The 24385-nt window shown below is 33.8% G+C and overlaps 1 protein-coding gene across 12 annotated transcripts in view; it reads left to right on the top strand.

Annotated features, from left to right (window-relative positions):
• The window catches only part of RALGPS2 (Ral GEF with PH domain and SH3 binding motif 2), a 193449-nt gene that overhangs the window by 129178 nt on the left and 39886 nt on the right, over window positions 1-24385 (top strand). For 10 of the 12 annotated variants that reach the window (XR_014264757.1, XR_014264758.1, XR_014264759.1 and 7 more), the window contains 9 exons: window positions 3-140; window positions 1234-1324; window positions 5169-5236; window positions 6714-6849; window positions 7644-7795; window positions 17181-17235; window positions 19698-19775; window positions 21378-21483; window positions 22038-22130. Coding sequence is in view for 8 of the 12 variants with exons in the window: in XM_082465457.1 (XP_082321583.1) it covers window positions 3-140; window positions 1234-1324; window positions 5169-5236; window positions 6714-6849; window positions 7644-7795; window positions 17181-17235; window positions 19698-19775; window positions 21378-21483; window positions 22038-22130 (917 nt within the window). In the remaining 4 variants the exon portion in view is untranslated. The remainder of the gene's footprint in view (window positions 1-2; window positions 141-1233; window positions 1325-5168; window positions 5237-6713; window positions 6850-7643; window positions 7796-17180; window positions 17236-19697; window positions 19776-21377; window positions 21484-22037; window positions 22131-24385) is intronic. The other 2 variants (XM_082465453.1, XM_082465454.1) reach the window with 1 other exon arrangement.

Here is a 24385-nt window from a genome sequence, read left to right as displayed (position 1 = left end):
AGGTATCTACCTGTCAGATTTAACATACATTGATTCAGCATACCCATCAACTGGCAGCATTCTAGAAAATGAGCAAAGATCAAATTTGATGAATAACATCCTTAGAATAATTTCTGATTTACAGCAGTCCTGTGAATATGGTGAGTTTCTGAGGGTAATGCTATGATACATTTACACAGGTTGATGGCCACTTTTCACACAACAGGGAACATCATCCTAATATAAAGGAAAATAATGATTGCTTTATTTCACTGTTTAACATTTAGCATCTTGTTTAGGATCTTGCTTTTAAGGAATTGAAGTATTTCATATTAAAATGTTAAGTTTTATCTTTTGCTTTTCTGTTATTTTGTAGCAACTTTGCTAACATAATTTTCACAATTATTTTCTATTCTCTTCATCTCATTTGATCTCCCCGATCTATTATGTAAATAGTTCTTTTATTTAGTTAGGGAGGGAGCTGAGACCCTTGATCCTAGTAACAGTTGACTAGCTTTCTTGAGTCCTATGTTGAGTAAAAATAACCAATTTTTGTGCAAGATGTATCTTATGGAAACACATATATAGAAAGAGCTTTTGCAAGCCCAAATGATTAGAAAAAAAATTTTTTTAATGTTTTAAAATGTTTGGATGCTTTCAGTTTGATAGGGAATAAAGATAGACTATTATAGCTATATAATTTTTATGGTGTTTAAAAACCGTGAGTTTACATTATCTGAAAGCTAAATCAAATAATCTCTTGTTTTATACTTTTCTCAATTTTTTTTAACATAACATCAAATTGTAATGTTAAATTAATCGTATTTGAAATTTCTAAGTAGGGAAGAAAAAACTGCTTTACAGATGTGAGCCAGGCTTCTTTAAAAATAAAAAACCTAAAGAGCCTTACATCTTGTATTTAGATGAGGTTTGAATATAAATCACAACAATGTCTCTGATTTTTTTCCATGAAGTTTCTCAAATACGTGGGACTTTGTAAATGGAGCTATTTGGGGTTTTTTTTTCTTCTTCTTTTTTTTTAATCTATACAAACAACATACAACTGTAGTTTTCTAAACTACCTCCAGTTTTACATTAAATAACATTTACCTCAGTAATGTCCTTCTAGAGTTCATTTAAATTTTGGTGCCATGTGGCCTTAATCTACCTTTAAATATATTTTTCTCAGCTTAACTTTAAAAATTCTGCCTAAGATGTACTTTATCAGATAATTATTTATCGCATTTTGCCTAGATATCCCCATGTTGCCTCACGTCCAAAAATACCTGAACTCCGTTCAGTATATAGAAGAACTACAAAAGTTTGTGGAAGATGATAATTACAAGTAGGTTGGATCTTCTGAAGTGGTTTGTATAACTTTGTCCTGTCCTCCACCCTTTCATCACCGTGTATTTAAACATCTAAATCCTACATCTTATCATGCATATGCCTAATCCAGTTGTACATTTACAACGGTAAAGGTTATTTACATGTATTTCTTTTTAATCACTTGATGTGATTGAGCCAATATACAAGTACCTCCTCTGTTCTTCCATTAAAAAGCATTTCATGTTTCTCAAGTTGTGGAGAGCTGATGTTTCGTAGTTCTAGTTTTAAATTTTTTCCTTTCTCTCTAAATTCAAGCATTAAATCTTTATGGAAATTTATCTTTGAATAGGCTGAAAAATTAATGAAACAGTCTGTGAATAGAAAAATTACTCCTTTTTTAAGGTAATTTTTAACACAATTTTGAACTCGTTTTCAGTTGTTTTTGTGTATTGAGAGAATATTGAACCTTCTGGACTCTGGGTTAGAGACATATTTGCTCAGTATAGCACCACACTTGCCCTTTTTTCTATTCAAGCAAATCCTTCTTCATTAAAGATTTTTAAACTTACTTTTAGGACAGCTGATATCCATTTCCTTTTCCTTAACCATCCACAGTCCTGCCCAAGGGAGGAAGGATTTTTAAAATCATTAACCCTTTTTATTTTTCAGTGGTGTGCTATACATCATGACTGCCAGGTTTTTTTCCAAAAGATAGGAGGATAAAGAGCTTATTTCTCTTGAGACTTCTCATTTGCCTTGTAGCTTCATTTGTTAATTTCAAGATTTTGTGCTGTTCCCAAGCTTTCAAATTTAACTTTGTGTCTTCCACAAATATATTTTCCACTAAAAGGTTATACTTTAAAATTTTATCGAAGTGAAAAGTATTTCAGTATTAATGCATTATATAAAATTTTTCTTATGCTGTATGATAGTGATTATCAACTTCCTTGTTCCCTAAGTTTCAACAATTTTTAAAGAATTCTGCAGTACAGAATTAGTACCAATAAAAGACTAGAAATTCTGGAAAACAACTAGAAATAACTTTTCTTCTAATATTAAATATATTAAGAAGCTCTGTATTTATACTTAAATGTATCTAAACCTTTATTAATGTTTGAAAACACCTTTATTGCCACCTTCTCCACCATACCATATTATTACCACTTTATATTTCTATATCAATTTTTATTTTACAGAAAATTTTCACAGGGTAATTCATTTGAAAATGTATGAGGTCAGTGGATCGGCTTTTTAAGGCTGGAGTTGTTTCACAGATCTGATGTTGCCCTAGGTTGTAAGCTTCTTGAGTTTGATGGTCTGTGTCATATTTATCACTATTTCTTCCATCTCTCTAATTACTGACATAGCACAAAACACTCATGTTTTGTCCAATTACGTACAGAAGATTATCTTAAAACTCAAAATATGAGTAAGTACTTATTAAAATTTCTATATCTGGCTCAAGAAACTTAATGGATTTAAAAGAAGTTAAAGTTTATTCAGTAGAAATGAAGTCTAAGAAATTGTTGCATAATTATAGAGGATGGTGAATTTTAACTCTAAAAGGATAGAGTTGGCCAGTTAAGCCATTAAGTAGTTTTAGCTGTCTATAACCTGACATATTATAAGGTAGCTTCATTTTGGTAGGAAAGCGCCTGCTATTATACTGATTTTTGTTTTCATGAGTAGCTAGAACTCGAGCAGCCTTCTCATTATATTCATTAACAAATATTTATTCAGCTTTTGGTATTGATGAGTTATTGTGCTAGCTGCTGCGATTACAAAAGTAAGATCTTGTTCTTGCCCTTAAGAAGCTCAGTCTAATGCAAAATACATCCACAAAACAAATAATTACGAAACAATTCAAACAGTACTATACTAGAGATGTGCCCAGGATGCTATGGGAACATAGATGAGAGGAGACCTAACTCAGCTTTAAGTGGGAAAAGTGAAGAGAAAAGAAACATGAACAGCTTGAGGTGACATTATTACCTGAGGCTGCATCTTAACAGGTGAGTAGGAGTTAGCTCCACTTGAAGAGTTAAGAAAGGTGTTCCAGGGTATGGAAATGATCAAAGGAATAGGGTGGGAAACTTTGTTCGCTTGGGGAACTGTAAGTCTCTTGGTGGTGTTGGAGCATCATATGGGAAACTGAAGAAGATAGTGTTTTCCTAAAGATACAGTTGTATTGCATGAACCTACTGATTAAATGTGTTGAAAATCAGAGCATTTTAACATAAGAGCCATTAAGGTGCTAAGTTAGAAAAAAAAAATGGTTTTTATGATGAAAGATTTAAATAAAAATGATACTTCATTTATCCACAGGCCTCTGTTTTTGGCAACTTCATCTATACAGGCAGCCAATATCAATATTACAAATTACATGTATATGTTTTAATCGGGGTGAAAATCTTTCAAAGTTATTTCATTTTAATACTGAGCATAATATCTTTTCTCAATGAATCAGCATCACTGTTATATATAGTGTTTTGATGATGATACAGACAACTGACACTGACTAGCCTTCACTGCTGTGCTGTTTAAATGCTTCGGCTTTTATACTGCTGTTGGTTATCAGCTGCTATTGATAGCAATGTGATTCTCCCATAGCCTTCTTTCTGTCCCTTTCTATTTTGGTTCTGTGTTAAGAAATGGTACTTGTTTTGTTTACTTCTTTGTCTTCCACCTACTAAACTGTGAGCTTCAGAAGGGAAGAGACACCATGTCTGCCTTAGTCTCCATTATATTCCAGTGCTGAGAGCACAGTGCCCGACACAAAACAGGTGTTCAGTGAATGAATGCAGCATAGTCTGGCGCCCAAATAATTAAAGTCAACTACTCTGTAAAAAAAAAAAAAGAGCAGAGAGTTCTGGTTAATCAAACATCTGTTCAATACATGCATTTTACATGGTCAAATAATTGGAATACAATTATATATAATTTCTTCTTTAGGCTATCAAAGAAATACAAGTTAAGAACCTATAATAGATTTATCATTATAATATCATGTATAATATCATTTGTATTGTGCAGTTTCATTGTCCAATTCCAGTTGGTGAATGCTAAAAAATAAAAAGTCTTTATTAATTTCCAGACAAATGCTTAATAATAATACAGAGTACACCAAAGTATATTCCATGGACTACATCAAAATATTTTCTACAACTGCTTTAGTATCCTATTTCCTGAAACAGTTTCCACTGATAGGAATTATAATCTCTTTTTGCCATGGAACTCAAAACTGATATTTTATCCTAAATGGAACTTAAGGACCAACTAACAAACTTTGACTTAGGAAAGGGATTTATCATGGATTTTGTAAATAGCCTTTTTATTTGTATAGATCTTTCTTTTGATAAGTTGAGTTGGTTGTTTTTTTTGGATGGTTAGTTTTAAATAAGGTGTTTTTTAAATTTTCAGTGTTACAGAGGCCATTAGCCCATCCAGTAAAGATTCTAGAAAGAATTTGCATAATATATTTAATAATATATGTGAAAGTTACTGAATTTAATTGTCAAGTATCAGTATAACCTCAAGTTAAATCACCTTTTAGTCATTAATCAAATATCTTTAAATGTGTTGAATGGTTTGGCAACATTGGGGTAGTTTGGGGAGATTTCTCTGATTTTAAATATTAGTTTTTGATGTTTTTTCCCTCCCTAATATATCCTGGAATCACCGTAAGATCAGCTTTGTATGAAAGAGAAAGGAGACAATTAAAAATTGCTCTTGAAGAAAAATATATAGCTGAGATTATTTTATAAAAATGTTTTTAGGTTTTTGGTAGAAAATACATGATTTTAATATTATTTTGTCAAATGTTAATCATTTTATGTGCTTTGTTTCTTTTTGAAATTCAGGCTTTCATTAAAGATAGAACCAGGGACAAGCACACCACGTTCTGCTGCTTCCAGGGAGGATTTAGTAGGTTAGTGCAGCTTTCTCTCATTACCGAGTAATAAACCAGATAACCTAAAAGAAAGAATATACTCCAAAGTGAATAAACACTTAGCACATTTTATTCTGCATGCACAGTTTTCTTTTTGGTATTAAAATATGTCCATTTTTCTGTTGGTTTTCTTGTTTAATCAAAAATCGTTACTTGTAGTTTGTACAAATAAATACGTAATGTACAAATAAATACAAATAAATTTATAAATAAATATGCCAACTAATCAAGAAAAATAGATATAACCAACAGAAAATGATAAATAAGTGTTTATGAATATCAACTCTTTTTTTTAGTTAAGAATACACTGTCCTAGGCAACGAGGCTTGATTACATTAGAAATTTCTGTGGTCTAAGTGGGAAATTCTACTAATTTGAATAATTATAGGAGTCAATTTTAGTGGCTTAATTTTTTTTTTAATTTCACTCTAATACTTGACCAAGTACTAAAAGTATTAAAAAATAGTGTTAGTCCCTTAATTTTTATCTGTTGCATTACAGTGGGGATTTATATGTATACCACACATAATCAAAAATATAAAATTGAAGAGAATTATTTATTTTTTAAGAATTCGTAGGTAATACCTTTTTTAAAATTCCAAAACAGACCTTGGCACTAAGCTTTATATTATTGTATATTCTAAAAATATTTGGAGACCCATCTAATGAGGTATGAAGGAAGTGAGGGAAAAAACCATGACAGTGTCTCGGGGGAAGAGTATTCCAAGCAGAGGAAATCATTTCAGTCTAAATCTGTTTAAGTTTGCTTTTCTTTTCATTCTTAAAGTGATACTTTGCAAATCTGTACATTTTTGAGTTCCATTTTTTTAATTCCCATAAGCTTGAACAGTGTCAATATAGATTTAAATTCTAACTTGAATGCTTGACCTACCCTACACATTCTTTATCTAAGAAGAAGCTAAGAGTAAAGAGTAATGTGTAAAATTAAATGAGCACTGAACTAGGATTCAGAAGACCTGAGTGTTTAATCCAGGTTTCATCTGTGATATGAGATCCTTACCCCTTCTCTTCTAATTCTGCTGCTTCCTCTGTAAATGGGGAGGATATTTATACTGGCTACTTAGTGCAAGTAAAATAGATAGAAATTAATGGATATTGTATGTATTGAGGTTTGTGTTTTACGATTCAGAAAATAAATATTTCTCTTGTTCAATCAATTAAATAGAATTAACATTAATATTATCTTAAAATTTAAACCACATTTTATATTTCATATCAAAGGATTACAAATAAAACAATTTTTTTAAACCATTTAACAGTTTCTCTCCCTCTCCCTGTGTGTGTGTGTGTGTGTGTGTGTGTGTGTGTGTGTGTGTGTCTGTCTGTCTGTGTCTGTGTCTGTGTCTGTGTCTATGTCTATGTCTATGTCTATGTCTATGTCTATGTCTATGTCTATGTCTATGTCTCTCTCTCTCTTTTTTAATTTAACCCTTAGGTCCTGAAGTAGGAGCATCTCCACAAAGTGGAAGAAAAAGTATGGCAGCTGAAGGAGCCTTGCTACCACAGACACCACCATCCCCTCGGAACCTGATTCCACATGGACATAGGAAGTGCCATAGCTTGGGTTATAAGTCAGCATTTTTAATTTTATCTTTCAAATTTTTATGTTTTTTTTAAAGTTTGATTTCTTTTCTATTTATTTTACTAGTTGGACAGAAAATAGTGTCCTTGCATAGTTATATTTGTGTAACAGTAGTCTTTTTCTGATTTAGTAAAATATCTTGTTTGCATAAAGGCATTTATTTCTTCCTTTACCTTAATTTGGAAAAAAGCTTTTTCCAACAGTGCCTTCACATTTGGGGGAGAAAAATGAACATTACAGATCATCATCATAAATAAAATCAGGAAAGCAATATACCATTTTCATTTTAAACTATCATAAGTATCAAGAGTGATCACTTATCTTAACCCAAATAAGTCACTGTAAATGAAGTCTATAAAAATTGTTCTTTTTATTCCTAAATATAAAGAAAGGGAAACTGATTTTTTGTTTAGCATTGCAAGATTGTTTTCTCAAAATGGAGCCCAAGGTTCACCTTTGCCATGATTTTTGTGAAAATTTAATAGCTATTTTCCAAAAGTGAATGTGAAAACAATTTTTAATGTACCCAAGAATCAAGATAAAATTAAAGTATTCTCTGTTACATAGGAAGATATGGCCTAGTTTCCTAAAAAACTTTCCCTAAACTGTTAGTTTGAGGCTCTCATGATAAAATCTGTGTGTTCATTAGTATGAGAGTTCGGAAGTAAGTTCAGGATAGCAGGTAAATCTTTTATATCCTGAATCTTTATATAAGAGTATCTTTTATATCCTGAATTAGTAACAGTAATAAAAGATATGAAAAATATTTCTCTTTGTTTCCAGTTTCATTCATAAAATGAACACAGCAGAGTTTAAGAGTGCAACGTTCCCAAATGCAGGGCCAAGACATCTATTAGATGATAGCGTCATGGAGCCCCATGCACCATCTCGAGGCCAAGCTGAAAGCTCTACTCTTTCTAGTGGAATATCAATAGGTGAGAAATAATTCTCTGAGAGGGTTCCAACTTAATGAAAAATAAGATTTTTAATAAAACTCAGCTGGGAATGAGTAATTAACCCTATTACAAGTAGAAAAAAAATTGATAAAAGCTAAGTAGCAAAGTAGATAATGAGATGATACTACTAGTAGCTACTGAAGTTAATAATTCATAATGGTTTGAAAAGTGCTTGATGGTTTGACTTCAAAGGGAGAGGCATTTGAGGAATGGTGGGAAGAGAACATGTGCTGATTGAATTGGTTACTGCATGTAGTTGGAATGTGGGAATGAGGAAAAGGGCAGATCAAGTATGACTCCTGGTTTTTTAGATTAAGCAACTAGTTAGATGGTGGTGCTATTACCAAGGCAGAGAACACTAGAAGAGCAGCCATTTGTAAATGTCGAGGTATTTGTGAAGGATGACTAGGTTTGGGGAATTAAGAATTCTGTTTTGAACATGTTTGGTCCATATTGAGTTGTCAGGTAGGTAATTGAATGTATGAATCTGGCGCTTAATGGGGTAAGGTCAGGTTTGTAGATACAAGTATAAGAATTAGCATATTTATAGTATTTCAAGCCATGAGACTGGATGAGGTCACCTAGGGAGAGAATGTAAATAAATAAGAGAAGACATTCTAACATTTGGAGGTGTGATTTTAAAAAAACAATTCTTTTTTTAATGATGGGCCATCAAAGGAAACTTCAAAGGAAAAGACAGTGTGGTATCACAAAAGCCCAGTAGAGGAAGTGTCTCTGAAGGGCGGGAAGTGTTGAATGTATCAGTATAAAGTGCACAGAAGTAAGGTGAGAATGGGAGTTGATCACTGGATTTGGCAAGATGAAAGTCACTGGGTGCCTCAGGTGGTGGGGGGTGGGGCATCAGCAACGTCGAGGACACATCAGCCAGGGCGAGCGTGATGATGACGTAGCTTTCAAGAGTGGGTTCCTTGGTTTGGATGTTTGAAAAGCTTGTGGCAGATTTTCAACAGGTGCAAGTATTGAAGGATCTGAATCTCAAGTACAACCCTTCAGTGAGCCCAAGGGGTAACAACACTCCCAGAGCCACTGCAAGATTTACTTGATGTTACAAAGAAAATGAAACAATTTTCTGTAACATGTCCTGACTGTTATTTAGCCTCCTCCAAAGCGTCAACAATCTGCAGTCAGAACCCGGTTCGTCGCATTGAGATCCTTCAGATGTTCTCTCAGAAGGTTCAGTTTAGCCTGAGGTCTCACTGCCACAAATATGGTCGCCCCCCCATGTGGGCACTTTAAGCACCATATAGCAGTTGTCGTTGTCAGCATCGTTATCATACTAGGGTTACCAAGAGAGAAGAACCAGGGTTTTGGGTCTTGGTGCTCCGACCGGGTGTCGGGCCTGAGCCTCGGAGGTGGGAGAGCCAAGTCGAGGACGTTGGACCACCAGAGACCTCCTGGTCCCATGTAATATTAACTGGCAAGAGCTCTCCTAGAGATCTCCAGCTCAACCCTAAGACCCAGCTCCACGCAACAGCCAGCAAGCTCCAGTGCTGGATGCCCCATGCCAAACAACTAGCAAGACAGGAACACAACCACACCCATGAGCAGACAGGCTGCCTAAGGTCATACTAAGTTCACAGACACCCCAAAACACACCAATAGACTCAGCCCTGCCCACCAGAGGGACAAGATCCAGCCCCACCCACCAGAACACAGGCACCAGTCCCCCCAGCCAGGAAGCCTACGCAGGCCACTGAACCAACCTCACCCACTAGGGGCAGACACCAGAAGTAAGAAGAACAACGAACCTGCAGGCAGCGAAAAGGAGACCCCAAACACAATAAGCTAAACAAAGTGAGAAGACAGAGGAATATGCAGCAGATGAAGGAGCAAGGTAAAAACCCACCAGACCAAACAAATGAAAGGGAAATAGGCAGTATACCTGAAAAAGAATTCAGAGTGATGATCATAAAGATGATCCAAAATCTCGGAAATAGAATGGAGAAAATACAAGAAATGTTTAACAAGGACCTAGAAGAACTAAAGAGCAAACAAACAATGATGAACAACACAATAAATGAAACTAAAAATACTCTAGAAGGAATCAGTAGCAGAATAACTGAGGCACAAAAACGGATAAGTGACCTGGAAGATAGAATAGTGGAAATAACTGCCACAGAGCAGAATAAAGAAAAAAGAAGGAAAAGAATTGAGGACAGTCCCAGAAACCTCTGGGACAACATTAAACACACCAACATTCAAATTATAGGGGTCCCAGAAGAAGAGAAAAATTAAGGGTCTGAGAAAATATTTGAAGAGATTGTAGTCGAAAACTTCCCTAACATGGGAAGGGAAATAGTCAAGTCCAGGAAGCTCAGAGAGTCCCATACAGGATAAATCCAAGGAGAAACATGCCAAAACACATATTAATCAAACTATCAAAAATTAAATACAAAAAAAAAAATTAAAAGCAGCAAGGGAAAAGCAACAAACAACATACAGAGGAATTCCCATAAGGTTAACAGCTGATCTTTCAGTAGAAACTCTGCAAGCCAGAAGGGAGTGGCAGGACATATTTAAAGTGATGAAAGAGGAAAACCCAAACAAGATTACTCTACCCAGCAAGGATCTCATTAAGATTTGACAGAGAAATTAAAACCTTTACAGACAAGCAAAAGCTGAGAGAATTCAGCACCACCAAACTAGCTTTACCACAAATGCTAAAGGAACTTCTCTGGGTAGGAAACACAAGAGAAGGAGCAGACTGATAAAAACGAAACCAAAACAATTAAGAAAATGGTAATAGGAACATACATATCGATAATTACCTTAAATGTGGATGGATTAAATGCTCCAACCAAAAGACACAGACTGGCTGAATGGATACAAAAATAAGATCCATATATATGCTGTCTACAAGAGACCCACTTCGGACCTAAGGACACATACAGACTGAAAGTGAGGGGATGGAGAAAGATACTCCATGCAAATGGAAATCAAAAGAAAGCTGAGAGTAGCTATACTCATATCAGACAAAATAGACTTTCAAATAAAGACTATTACAAGAGACAAAGAAGGACACTACATAATGATCAAGGGATCAATCCAAGAAGATGATATAACAATTGTAAATATTTGTGCACCCAACATAGGAGCACCTAAATACATAAGGCAAATGCTAACAGCCATAAAAGGGGAAATTGACAGTAACAATCATAGTAGGGGACTTTAACACCCCGCTTACACCAATGCACAGCTCATCCAAAATGAAAATGAATAAGGAAACACAAGCTTTAAATGACACAGTAGACCAGATGGACTTAATTGATATTTATAGGACGTTCCATCCTATATTCTATTCTATTGGACGTTCCAATAATATTCTGTTATTATCCAAAAATAATAGAATACATTTTCTTCTCAAGTGCTCATGGAACATTCTCCAGAATAGATCATATCTTGGGTCACAAATCAAGCCTCGGTAAATTTAAGAAAATTAAAATCATATCAAGTATCTTTTCCGACCCCAGTGCTATGAGACTAGATATCAAATACAGGGAAAAACCTAAAAAGTACAAACACATGGAGCCTAAACAATACTCTACTAAATAACCAGAAGATCACTGAAGAAATCAAAGAGGAAATCAAAAAATACCTAGAAACAAATGACAATGAAAACACGACGACCCAAAACCTATGGGATGCAGCAAAAGCAGTTCTAAGAGGGAAGTTTATAGCTGTACAATCCTACCTCAAGAAACAAGAAAAATCTCAAATAAACAACCTAACCTTATATCTAAAGCAATTAGAGAAAGAAGAATAAAAAAACGCCAAAGTTAGCAGAAGGAAAGAAATCATAAAGGTCAGATCAGAAGTAAATGAAAAAGACACAAAGAAACAATAGCAAAGATCAATAAAACTAAAAGCTGGTTCTTTGAGAAGATAAAATTGATAAACCATCAGCCAGACTCATCAGGGAAAAAAAGGGAGAAGACATAAATCAACAAATAGAAATGAAAAAGAAGAAGTAACAACTGACACTGCAGAAATGCAAAGGATCATGACAGACTACTACAAACAGCTATATGCCAATAAAATGGACAACCTGGAAGAAATGGACAAATTCTTAGAAAAGTACAACCTTCCAAGACTGAACCAGGAAGAAATAGAAAATATGAACAGACCAATCACAAGCACTGAAATTGAAACTGTGATTAAAAATTTCCAACAAACAGAAGCCCAGGACCAGATGACTTCACAGGTGAATTCTATCAAACATTTAGAGAAGAGCTAACACCTGTCCTTCTCAAACTCTTCCAAAATATAGCAGAGGGAGGAACACTCCCAAACTCATTCTATGAGGCTACCATCACCATGATACCAAAACCAGACAAAGATGTCACAAAAAAAGAAAACTACAGGTCAGTATCACTGATGAACATAGGTGCAAAAATCCTCAACGAAATACTAGCAAACAGGATCCAACAGCACATTAAAAGGATCATACACCATGATCAAGTGGGGTTTTTTCCAGGAATGCAAGGATTCTTTAATATATGCAAATCAATCAATGTGATACACCATATTAACAAACTGAAGGATAAAAACCATATGATAATCTCAATAGATGCAGAAAAAGCTTTTGACAAAATTCAACACCCATTTATGATAAAAACTCTCCAGAAATTGGGCATAGAGGGAACGTATGTCAACATAATAAAGGCCATATATGACAAACCCACAGCCAACATCATTCTCAGTGGTGAAAAACTGAAACCATTTCCTCTATGATCAGGAACAAGACAAGAGTGCCCACTCTCTCCACTATTATTCAACTTAGTTTTCAAAGTTTTAGCCACGGCAATCAGAGAAGAAAAAGAAATAAAAGGAATCCAAATCGGAAAAGAAGAAGTAAAGCTGTCACTGTTTGCAGATGACATGATACAGAGAATCCTAAAGATACCACCAGAAAACTACTAGAGCTATCCAATGAATTTGGTTAAGTAGCAGGATACAAAAGTAATGCACAGAAATCTCTTGCATTCCTATACACTAACAACAAAAAATCAGAAAGAAAAATTAAGGAAACACTCCCATTTACCACTGGAACAAAAAGAATAAAGTACCTAGGAATAAACTGACCTAAGGAGAGAAAAGATCTGTATGCAGAAAACTGTAAGACACTGATGAAAGAAATCAAAGACAATACAAACAGATGGAGAGATACACCATGTTCTTGGATTGGAAGAATCAACATTGTGAAAATGACTATACTACCCAAAGCAATCTACAGATTCAATGCAATCCCTATCAAACTACCAATGGCATTTTTCACAGAACTAGAACAAAAAATTTTACAATATGTATGGAGACAAGAAAGACCCCAAATAGCCAAAGCAATCTTGAGAAAGAAAAACGGAGCTGGAGGAATCAGCCTCCCTCACTTCAGACTATACTACAAAACTACAGTAAACAAGACAGTATGGTACTGGCACAAAAACAGAACTATAAATCAATGGAACAGGATAGAAAGCCCAGAGATAGAAAACCCACACACCTATGGTCACCTTATCTTTGACAAAGGAAGCAAGAATATACAGTGGAGAAAAGACAGCCTGTTCAATAAGTGGTGCTGGGAAAACTGGACAGCTACATGTAAAAGAATGAATTTAGAACTTCCTAACACCGTACACAAAAATAAACTCAAAAAGGATTAAAGACCTAAATGTAAGGCCAGACACTACAAAACTCTTAGAGGAAAACATAGGCAGAACACTCTATGACATAAATCACAGCAAGATCCTTTTTGACCCACCTCCTGGAGTAATGGAAATAAAAACAAACAAATGGGTCCTAATGAAACTTAAAAGCTTTTGCACAGCAAAGGAAAGCATAAACCAGACAAAAAGACAACCCTCAGAGTGGGAGAAAATATTTGCAAACAAAGCAACTGACAGAGGATTAATCTCCAAAATATATGAGCAGCTCATGCAGCTCAATATCAAAAAAACAACCAACCCAATCCAAGAATGGGCAGAAGACCTAAACAGACATTTCTCTAAAGAAGATACACAGATTGCCAACAAACACATGAAAGGATGCTCAATATCACTAATCATTAGAGAAATGCACATCAAAACCACAATGAGGTATCACCTCACCAGTTGGAATGGCCATCATCAAAAAATTTACAAACAATAAATGCTGGAGAGTGTGTGGAGAAAAGGGAATCCTCGTGAACTGTTGGTGGGAATGTAAACTGATGCAGCCACTATGGAGAACAGTATGGAGGTTCCTTAAAAAACTAAAAATAGAGCTACCATATGACCCAGCAATCCCACTACTGGGCATATACCCTGAGAAAACTGTAATTCAGGAGGAGACATGTCGCACAATGTTCACTACATCATTAATTACAATAAATAGCCAGGACATGGAAGCACCCTAAATGTCCATCAACAGATGAATGGATAAAGAAGATGTGGCAACATATATACAATGGAATATTACTCAGCCATAAAAAGAAACGAAATTGAGTTATTTGTAGTGAGGTGGATGGACCTAGAGTCTGTCATACAGAGTGAAGTAAGTCAGAAAGAGAAAAATAAATACCGTATGCTAACGCATATATATGGAATCTAAAAGAAAAAAAAATGGTTCTGAAGAACCTAGTGGCAGGACAGGAATAAAGACGCACGCAGACATAGAGAATGGACTTGAGGACACGGGGCCAGGGAGGAAGCTGGGACAAAGTGAGAGAGTAGCATTGACATATATACACTACCAAATGTAAAATAGATAGCTAGTGGGAAACAGCTGCATAGCACAGGGAGATCAGCTAGGTGCTTTTTGTTACCACCTAGAGGGGTGGGATAGGGAGGGTGGGAGGAAGACTCAAGAGGGAGGGGATATTGGGATATATGTATACATATAGCTGATTCACTTTGTTATAAAGCAGAAACGAACACACCATTATAAAGCAATTATATTCCAATAAAGATGTAAAAAAAACAAAAACAACAAGTCACTTGGTGACCTTGACAAGATTTGCTTTATAGAATAGTGTGGGCAAAGCTTGGAGATTGGAGAATGAGAGGTAAGAAAATAGAGATAGCTATTATGAAGTGGGAGCAGAAAATTGGGACTGGAAAAGGATGTGAGATTAAGAGAGGAATTTGTTTGGTTTTACTTCCTAAACTTTTATTTTCTGAACCTTCTAGATGAGCATTATTTCTTTGGATGTTTGGAGTTAAGAAATCTCCATACAGTGCTATTTTTACTTTTAAAAAGCAATAACGGAGGGAAATGTCTTCTTCTGTGATTAACTGCCAGGTTTCTCAAAGGCTAAGCCTATTATAATTAATATGATCATTTCAATATTGATGAACAGTCAATAGAAAGAAATGTAGGAGTTCATTTTCTTGAACATGTTGACTTCCTTTAACCCTTGAGAGTTTCAAACCCTGAAAGTGAAATTGCTTTGGAGCTGGAATGCTCCATTCAGCAGTTTTATTCCAATATTCCCCTTTTTGTAAATGCAAATGATTAAATGATGACAAAATTTACAAAACAGAAGACAAGTTGACCACTTGAAATACCTCTCTATTAATACTGTGAATTGCCTATATGTAAATATCAACCTCAATATGAAAAAAATGATACACAGAATAATTTTGCAAGAGAGGAAGAACCTTTTTCCAGTTAAAAATGTGTTACACTTATGGAATGTAGCATGTCACTTTAAGCCAAAAATAGTAATTTTAAAAATTACAGCTCTCAATTCAGTACAGAGCATTTGGCTTTTCTATAATACTTATCATAAGTATTATAATGATTATTTTTCTCTATTTGTGGCTTTTACTTTCCATAGATGTTCTTTTTGTTACCACAAGACAGTTATCTAGTTATTTCATTCCATTACAGTTAGTGTCTTAGTTTAGAGACCTGTCTTTTAGAACAAGAAGAGGCTAATTCAATTTTTGCCTTTGTATTTATTGTTTAATTATTCCAAGGCTAAGGAGATAAACAGTAGAGATTGTTACATCTTTGTTTATAAATTAAAAACATTAGACATAGGCATTACCTTCCAGGGTGTTTGCTTTAAAACATTCTGAAAAGAAAGTCTGTAACCATAGATGGTAGTTGTTAATACACACACGCAATTCATAATCACAAAAAGGTTTTTTCCTCAGCTGTAACTTTTACATACAATATTAATATATCCCTTGGAGGCTTTGAGAAAGTACTCTGGAGAAATTAACCAGTGCTTGGGACTATGGCCTCTAACGTTTTTTAACATGGTATATATGTCCTAGGTAACCTAAAGTAGTCCTGCCCAGCTAAAGGAGGTGTATCCACTCTGAGCTTCATGCTTCTGGAAGAAACTTTTATTTTCTACAAAAAAGTCATACTAACTATGCTTAAATTTTCAGTCTTTATCACATAATTCTACATCAAAAGATAACCTACAAGACCCCACTGCGAACAACAGATTACCTCCAGTTTCTTATCTGAACCACACAACCAGGAAATTACTTCAGTGACTGTTACTCAGTTCTTCAAAGAATGGGACATAACTCATGCCATTCTAAATGCATGGAAGAGGTGTTAATTCCATCACATATAATGGGTTCCTTATAGTATTCAAGTTTGAGCCTCTCATAGAACCCTGGTTGTGAAAGTCTGATAGACGATTCAACTTGATACATAAGGGACATATTAATTATTGATTTTATTGAGAGCCGGTATTATCTTTAAAATAACTTTTAAATCAACCTAAGCTGTTTTGGACTCTCCAAATTCTTTCCCCTCAAATTAAGCTAATTTAAAACTTTCTATTTTAACTGATATTCTGGGTCTCTTAAAGAGAAATTTTTACATTGTTATGGCACCTTTTTTTTTTTTTCTTTTTCTGAATTTAAGGATTCCATCCTCTTCTACCTTGCCCCTAAAGGCAAAAATTGAATGTCATTAAGCTTTTTTATCCTTAGGGTAGTAATGGGTTTTAAAAAAAATACAAAGGGAAGTAGTATACCATGAACCTGTAAGAAATGCATAATTATATTGGTCTTAAATTATGGCAAACCTAATAAGAAAAAATTTTGTGCTTATGTACATTCTCTGGTGGTAGGAAAAGTGTTTACTAATGAATTTAAGCCATAAGTATACATGCAAAAATGTTTTATGCTATTTTGTTATTTTGGGTAGTCTTGTCAACTCTATTCTAATATATTGCAAAATAAATCAAGCACAATGATATTAGAATGAAGAATTGATATGTGGATGTTCACCCACAAATAATGTGACTGTCATTTTATAAGCACCGTTAGAGTATTTATTTTTAAAAGACAACATCCAAACCCTAATTATGATGTTTAAAAAATAAGATAACTTTTGATTTTAGGTAGCAGTGATGGCTCTGAACTAAGTGAAGAGACTTCATGGCCTGCTTTTGAAAGGTAAGAAAAATTGCCCATTTAAACTATTTTGACTTTATTTTGTCTATCTTAAAGTACATGATAATGTGAATTTAAAGACATAATATTTATTACATATCTCTAAGGGACTATTTTAGGCTTCCTGCTGGTGGCAAAAAAAAAAAAAGTTAGTATTTAAGCCTGGAGTTTAGTATTATCTAGTAAAGACATGTTTATTTGGAGGCTTGACACATATATTTGAATTTTAGTACATTTTAAATTATAACTTAAAAATAATAATAACCAATCACAGCTTATCTACATATGTGTACAAAAAAAAAATTATTTCCTTAAATTCTGGTTCATTTAAGTAATTTTAAGGCATTTACTGGAGTGGTCAACTTCATTCTCAGCTAATTTGTCAAGAGCAAAATGACCTAGTAAATTTTAAATTATACTGTAAGTAAAGCAGCTAAAAGTTTGAATTTAAATTGTCATTAATTCAAAGTTTGCACAAAGCACACAGATTTGTACTGAAATAATGTAAGTCATGTTCTGTTTTCTTTTCCTTGATGCTTTAAGCTGTAAGATCTGTCATCTGCTTGTGGCAAATACGCCATATTGATCTTCCAAAATAAGATTTTTCTAAAAATGTAGTCAAACAGTGCAAATAATTGTTATTTTAAAAATATCCATTAGAATTTTACTGTCTTTGACCATTTCCATTCTGCCATTGTCATATTAAGATACTTGAATCATGAGCAAAATAATTGCTCCCTTTTGTATATAAACTAAGCAATCTAAGTTTCTAAGCAACAAGATTAGATTGAATTTTGAATGTCATGTTAAAATTGATGAAGTTGAATATATTTAGTTACCTAACTCCCTGTCAGTCACTTTTTAATAGAAAACAATTATACTAACTATATATTTGAAATTGAACTATACATACTTGAATTGGTTAATTTCATGGTATAACTGGAAAACTAGATCCTTGTTCTTGAAACTTAATAAAGATTTCTCACCATTATGTGATTAAGATTTTACTTGCAAACCTAATATTTCAAACTACTTTTGAACCTTTCTACTCTAATTGTCAGTGTTCCTAAGTTTTGTTCTCTCTTTTGGGGGATTTTTAACAATTTGTTTTTACATATTATTTCTCTTCCAACTTTTTCTTCAATCTCTTTATTTGGGTTTGCCTGAAACAGGAAAAACACAAGAGTTGCCTCTGGCTTGCTGTCTGTACAAATTGTCTTATTAGTTCTTTCCCTCTAATAAGAACATAATATCATCAGATGTTGATTTCAGAGTGTACTTGTATTTAGGTAAGAAACATTGATGAACAGAATTGTTTCTCATATCGCATGAGTTATAAGCGAGTAACCAGAATGGTGTTGTGTTAAATAATCTGTTCTTATCCCAGCAGGTTACTTATGAAGATGGTATTTAACAGTATTAACCTTCACACCTCAAAACAGTATTTTTCTTTTGACAAAAGTTTTGCTTTGCAGATATTTGCAGCCAAAAACATGTACTATGCTTGTGCCAACTTTAAATCAGTGGCTCTTGGGACATTTTGAGAGCAAATTAATGCTGCCCAGCAAGACTCAGACATGAAATATTAAAAAGTGAATAAAGAACTAGGATTTAAAATACTACCTGTGGATAGTGAACTTTGAAAATAGAGAGACATCAAATATGTTGCCCCTTAAGTTGCTAAAATAATACTTTTTGTTTTAAATATCATTTATCAACAGTGCTACTTTTGGCTTTTCCTAGGCAAAGAAGTAACAGTGTTTCTATGTGTATGTGTGTGTGTGTGTGTGTGTGTGTGTGTGTGTGTGTTTATTTCCTTTGTTAAGTATCACATGCCATTTTGGATGAATATTAACTCATACCATTTTTTCATTTATTGGCTTTTTCATGTATTCATTTTAATTGATGTGGAAATAGAAGACTGCCTTATTTATTACTCAGTTCATCTCTTTTGGTAGTTTTCTTGGATTTAATATAAAAGAAAGGAAAATAAGGTGTTTAAGCCACATTACTTTTAAGTTTATAGGTCACATTGCTTTTAGCTGTCTTTATAGGGGCATACAATAAAAATTTATTGTTATATAAATCCAGGTATCATATTTAAAGTGGAATCCAAGAACTGGAATATGAACAAAAGGATTTTTTAAGTATTTTTCAGGCTTTGATAGGGTTTGGTTATAAATACCTCTTTAATTATTTTAGCAGATTTGTGAAAGTGAATGTATATAAATATATGGTTCGAACTAATAAGCACCTTTAAGTATTTATAGTCAATAGTAGAAGAAAAAAATAATTTGAAATTTATGCTGTATGCTTTAAAAAAAGAAGGAGGAGCAATCACATACTATCCTTTTGTAGGATTTAGAAAGCTGTATTACACAAAGAAATTATTATGCTGTTCTAGGTTATTGATGATGATTGTGTGAATAAAAGTAATATATACAATTTATAATGGAATCCAACAGGAACAGATTATACCATTCTCTCGGCCCGGTGACAAGAGTGGCACGAAATGGCTATCGAAGCCACATGAAGGCCAGCAGGTACAATTCCCCTGCATTCAGGGGTCACAGAACTCCCCTCTGGTGTTGGTGATTGGCTTACATGGGTGTGGTCTCACATTATTTCTGTTCTTTCTCAACTAATTGGTTTAAAAACTAAACAAAATGCCCATGAAAACTTTCTTTCCAAGATTTAATCTAGAGATAAATTTGAACTATTCTTTCTGATCCCAGAGCTAATTGCTAGAACTTGCATCTTTATGTCAACATTTTTAAATAATTCCAAATCTGTAGCTTTTTAACTGCACAGGTCTTTCTAATGTTGCTGATTATTGGATAAGCAGTACAAAAATCCACTTGTTATTCAAGGCTGCAATCGAAGAATTTACTACATTCAATTTATCTTTTTTAAGAATTTTTCAGATTAACTTCAGGTCCTGAATTTAGACAAGTCTTTTTTATTAAATAATATTTCTGTGTTTAAACTCATGTTCATTCAGTTGTTTATCTAGTTAAACCTGGTCTCTTTCTGCACTACATTAGCTGCAGAAGAAAATAAGTATGGTAGATTGATTGGGGTCTGGAGGTTAACAGTAATGGATAATCCACCAATTCTCATAATACAACAAAATAGCAGACTTTAAAGTTAATTTTATGTCAATTTAATGGTGTCTAATCTCCTTGAATATATACCTCCTTGAATATACATAGCTCCAGCATGAAATTTCTAGTGGTTTCTAAGTTTTTAAGTCACTTTGAAGACACCTAAATAATAAAAAAGGGATAAACTTGCAAACTTCAGGTTTCTTCAGTGTTGTAGCAATTCTGCAGCTCATGTCAAATGACCGGAGGAATGACAGATTTTTTTTTTTTTTAATCAGTGTGTATGTTTTAATTGACTTATATAGAAATTGTTCTTATTTTAACTGTTGGACCTTAAGTGAGTTGGGGAGAGATATTTAAATGTTTGATTATTATTTTGTGACGGTTTTCTTAAGATACAAGAAAAAGAAATCTTGAGTTTGGGAGTTATTCCTTTCTTGGAGAGCTGTTAGGCTATAATCACTTAGATGCATTGATGACATTAAAATGTCATTAAATTTTATTGCAGAAAGTCGGTCTTTTAAATATGTTGTTAATTGCCTTTATTACTTCTTTCACCTATTTCAGAATTAAGCATGGGTTTTCTTTTGCTTTTTTCCTTTTGATTCTGCTATTTTTATTTTGAGTTTTATATGCCTAAATACTTTTAACAAATAGAATCCTCATCTTTCCTACTAGGACTTAAGTTTCTACTGGGGAAAAAAAGGTTTCAGCAGTGCTGCAGTGTGGCATGTTAAGAAGAAAAGTCTTAAATCCCTAATTTAATCTTTACAAGGGTGAATCTCTGTATTCTTTCTAAATTATACTTGTTCAAATATGCAATAAAATGTGTTTTTTAACCATCTGCTGACTTCAGTAACTTCCTGTTAATTTTGTGACAGCTTATAAATTTCAGATCAGTAAGCCTTTATAATTGTCAGTGTCTTCTTATTCTGAATAAAGTAACAGTTTTAAAATTAAGAATAATTACATTTTATTTAAGTACCTACTTGATAATCACTAAAGTGGTTATATGTTCTTTTCTTCATTTCATTATTACAGTTCTGCAGAATCAGAAGATTTGGCAGTACATTTATATCCTGGAGCTGTTACTATTCAAGGTGTTCTCAGGAGAAAAACTTTGTTAAAAGAAGGCAAAAAGCCTACAGTAAGAATATAATATATTTTAATACATGTTCTAAAATTAAGCAAATGGATAGGACCCTAAAAAATATGAAGACAGTTGAAATAAAACCAGATATATAATACACTTGAAATAATTTAAGATACCCCTTTGCCTCACAATGTTATTTAATTTAAAGTGTTATTATACCTGCCCTATAGATTTTGGTTAAATCATACATTTTGGGTGTTTAAATCAAGATACTCCTGTACTTCTCTTTGCTCCCTAATATAGTTCTTAGAGAACCTTGAAAATATGTCCCGTTAAGAAGTATTTTCAGTAGTAAGTTTAGAAGAAAGAGAAAACAGAGTGACAACCCTAAAGAATAGAATTCAACCAGTTTTGTTTGGTCAGTCCTAAGTAGAATGTATTGAGTGGACACGATAAAAATATTTGAGATAAAGATTTCAGAAGTGATGAAACTCGAAGCTAAGGTGGTGGAAGTGAAGTGGAGCTAAAGATCTTTGGCACTGAGAAAGCAGAGTGACTGAGAAGCCAGTAGCATATGCATAGTATATTCATGTATCTGTCCTCTCCAGGTAGCATCTTGGACGAAATATTGGGCAGCTTTGTGTGGGACACAACTTTTCTACTATGCTGCCAAATCTCTAAAGGCTACAGAAAGAAAACACGTAAGTATTCCTGTTCCAAGTTGTTAGCATAGTTTCACAGCCTCTTCATGGTTGTAAAGAAAGTAGATCTAATGCGATGCAAGGGTTTGGGTCTTTTCCCACATTCTAATCCAGAAGTTCTTACACTTTCCTTGTTGGAGTATTGTAATGGAATTATTTTTGTTTAGAAAGACCATTCCAAGGAAGGTCTTGGAACAACTTCCATATTTTGTAGTTTCTTTTTTGAATGCTATTTTTCCATTGCAAATGTCAAAACTGCACACTACAAGTATCTATCTTCACTTCCAAGCCCTCTCAAACCTGGGTTTTTTTGGTCAGAAAATGGTTGAAAACTATTGCCTTGGAGTCTCGTTTCCTAATTTGTAAAATATGAAAAATCCGGACCAGCATCTCCGGTTCTTTCCACCTCAGTCTCTGTTTGAGTGATTTTCCCAACAGTGAAGAGGAATAATAGTTACTAAGGTTACTATGATCACCTTCCTGTGTTTAAAAGAAGCTTTGAAATGCTCTTTTCTCCAAATGTAGAATCTTCCTGTAAATCTTTTTTTTGCATGCTGTTTTTTCTATGCCAGTGATAACAGTATTTGAAAATGGAAAACTAATTTTCCATTTTCCATGTTGCATTAACACAGTCCCCTGGAGAGGAATTTTATTTCTAAATTGTATATTTTGGGGGTGGGGGGGAATTAAGTGGTTTACCATACTGAGGAAAGGTAAGCCACTGAAAAAAAAATTAAGTTCTTTTACTCCTTATACATTACCCAGTGATACTGCATAATTCAGAGAAGCCCTTCTTTATTTTGGAGGCTGGGGGGGAGGGCATTTATCACTTTGTGTTTTTTTATTCTAACAATGGCTCTTAAAAACTATAACACACACACATTACATGTATACATTTTAATATCAGGTATTACTTCACCAAACACTTTGACTAAATTTACTGGGATTCAGTGTTTTTTTGTTTGTTTTGTTGTTGTTTTGTTTTGTTCCTTTTAGTAAGAATAATCCCTAGTTTGAAGTTTGGTTGGATGAAGCCAGTTACAAGTTCAACTTCAGACATTATCATTAGAGAAGCTTTTCTTTATTCTCACAGTGTTAGCCCTTTAATCAAACCAGAGGTAGAGAAGAATACATTTTTGGTTTAAATGAATGTGGGAAGTGCCATAAGATAGCATCACCTACCTTTCCTTATCAGCCGTACCCACACCTTGTCACTGTCCTGAATTTCATGTTAATCATTGTCTCGCTTTTCTTTAGAGTTTACCATACATGTTTCCTTAAACAGTACATTGTGTCATTCTTCAATTGTACCTGAATGGAATCATATAAATTCTTGAGCATTGACTTTTTTGCTCACTATTATGTTATAATTGTCTAGATATAGTCCTCACATTGAGGTGAAGGACTGTTTTTTGTATTCTAGTCAAATTGACTACAATGGCCACATACCCGACAAAGCTACAGTTTAGTTTCACTAGAACGTTTTACAGAGTAATTGCCTCTGGTTAGTACTGCTGTACTCAAAGGAGGGGAAAAAAAAAGGTTGATATAGCTAAATTAAATTGTCATCTTCAGATATAGTTAACTGTTTACTTAGCCACTTTCAGAGACTTGGCTGGATTTCACTTATTATAAAGAAGTTGACTATTATAAAGAAGTAAAATGTATAAAGTAAATTTTTTTTTGTTTTTTTCCTAACTTTAATTAGAAAGAAGTCAAATTAGAGAATTGATTAAATAACTGAATTTGTCCTCTAATACATACGTTAAATATCTTTTCGTGTTTGGCATTGGTACTTATACATAGAGAATAATAACATGCTAGTTTGGGCTTTTAATTATATGAAGTGATAAATAATGCATATGAAATGTTTAGAAATTAGAGCATAGTGGGCTGTGAGGGAGCCCAATTGAGTGCCGAGGAAATGGACTGTATTCCTCATCTTTTCTAGTTTAAGCTGTTAAGATTAAAGAAAATTATAAGAACAAAATAGAGTATAGAGACAAGTCCATGTTTATATTTAGTATCAATTTTAGGATAGAAAAGATAGGGCACAGCGCATAGCACAGGGAGATCAGCTCGGTGCTTTGTGACCACCTAGAGGGGTGGGATGGGGAGGGTGGGAGGGAGGGAGATGCAAGAGGGAAGAGATATGGGAACATATGTATATGTATAACTGATTCACTTTGTTATAAAGCAGAAACTAACACACCATTGTAAAGCAATTATACTTCAATAAAGATGTTTAAAAAAAA

The sequence above is a fragment of the Balaenoptera physalus genome (assembly GCF_965194825.1).
Source record: "Balaenoptera physalus genome assembly, chromosome: 1".
NCBI lineage: Eukaryota > Metazoa > Chordata > Mammalia > Artiodactyla > Balaenopteridae > Balaenoptera > Balaenoptera physalus.
This window is presented reverse-complemented; position numbering and strand designations above follow the sequence as displayed.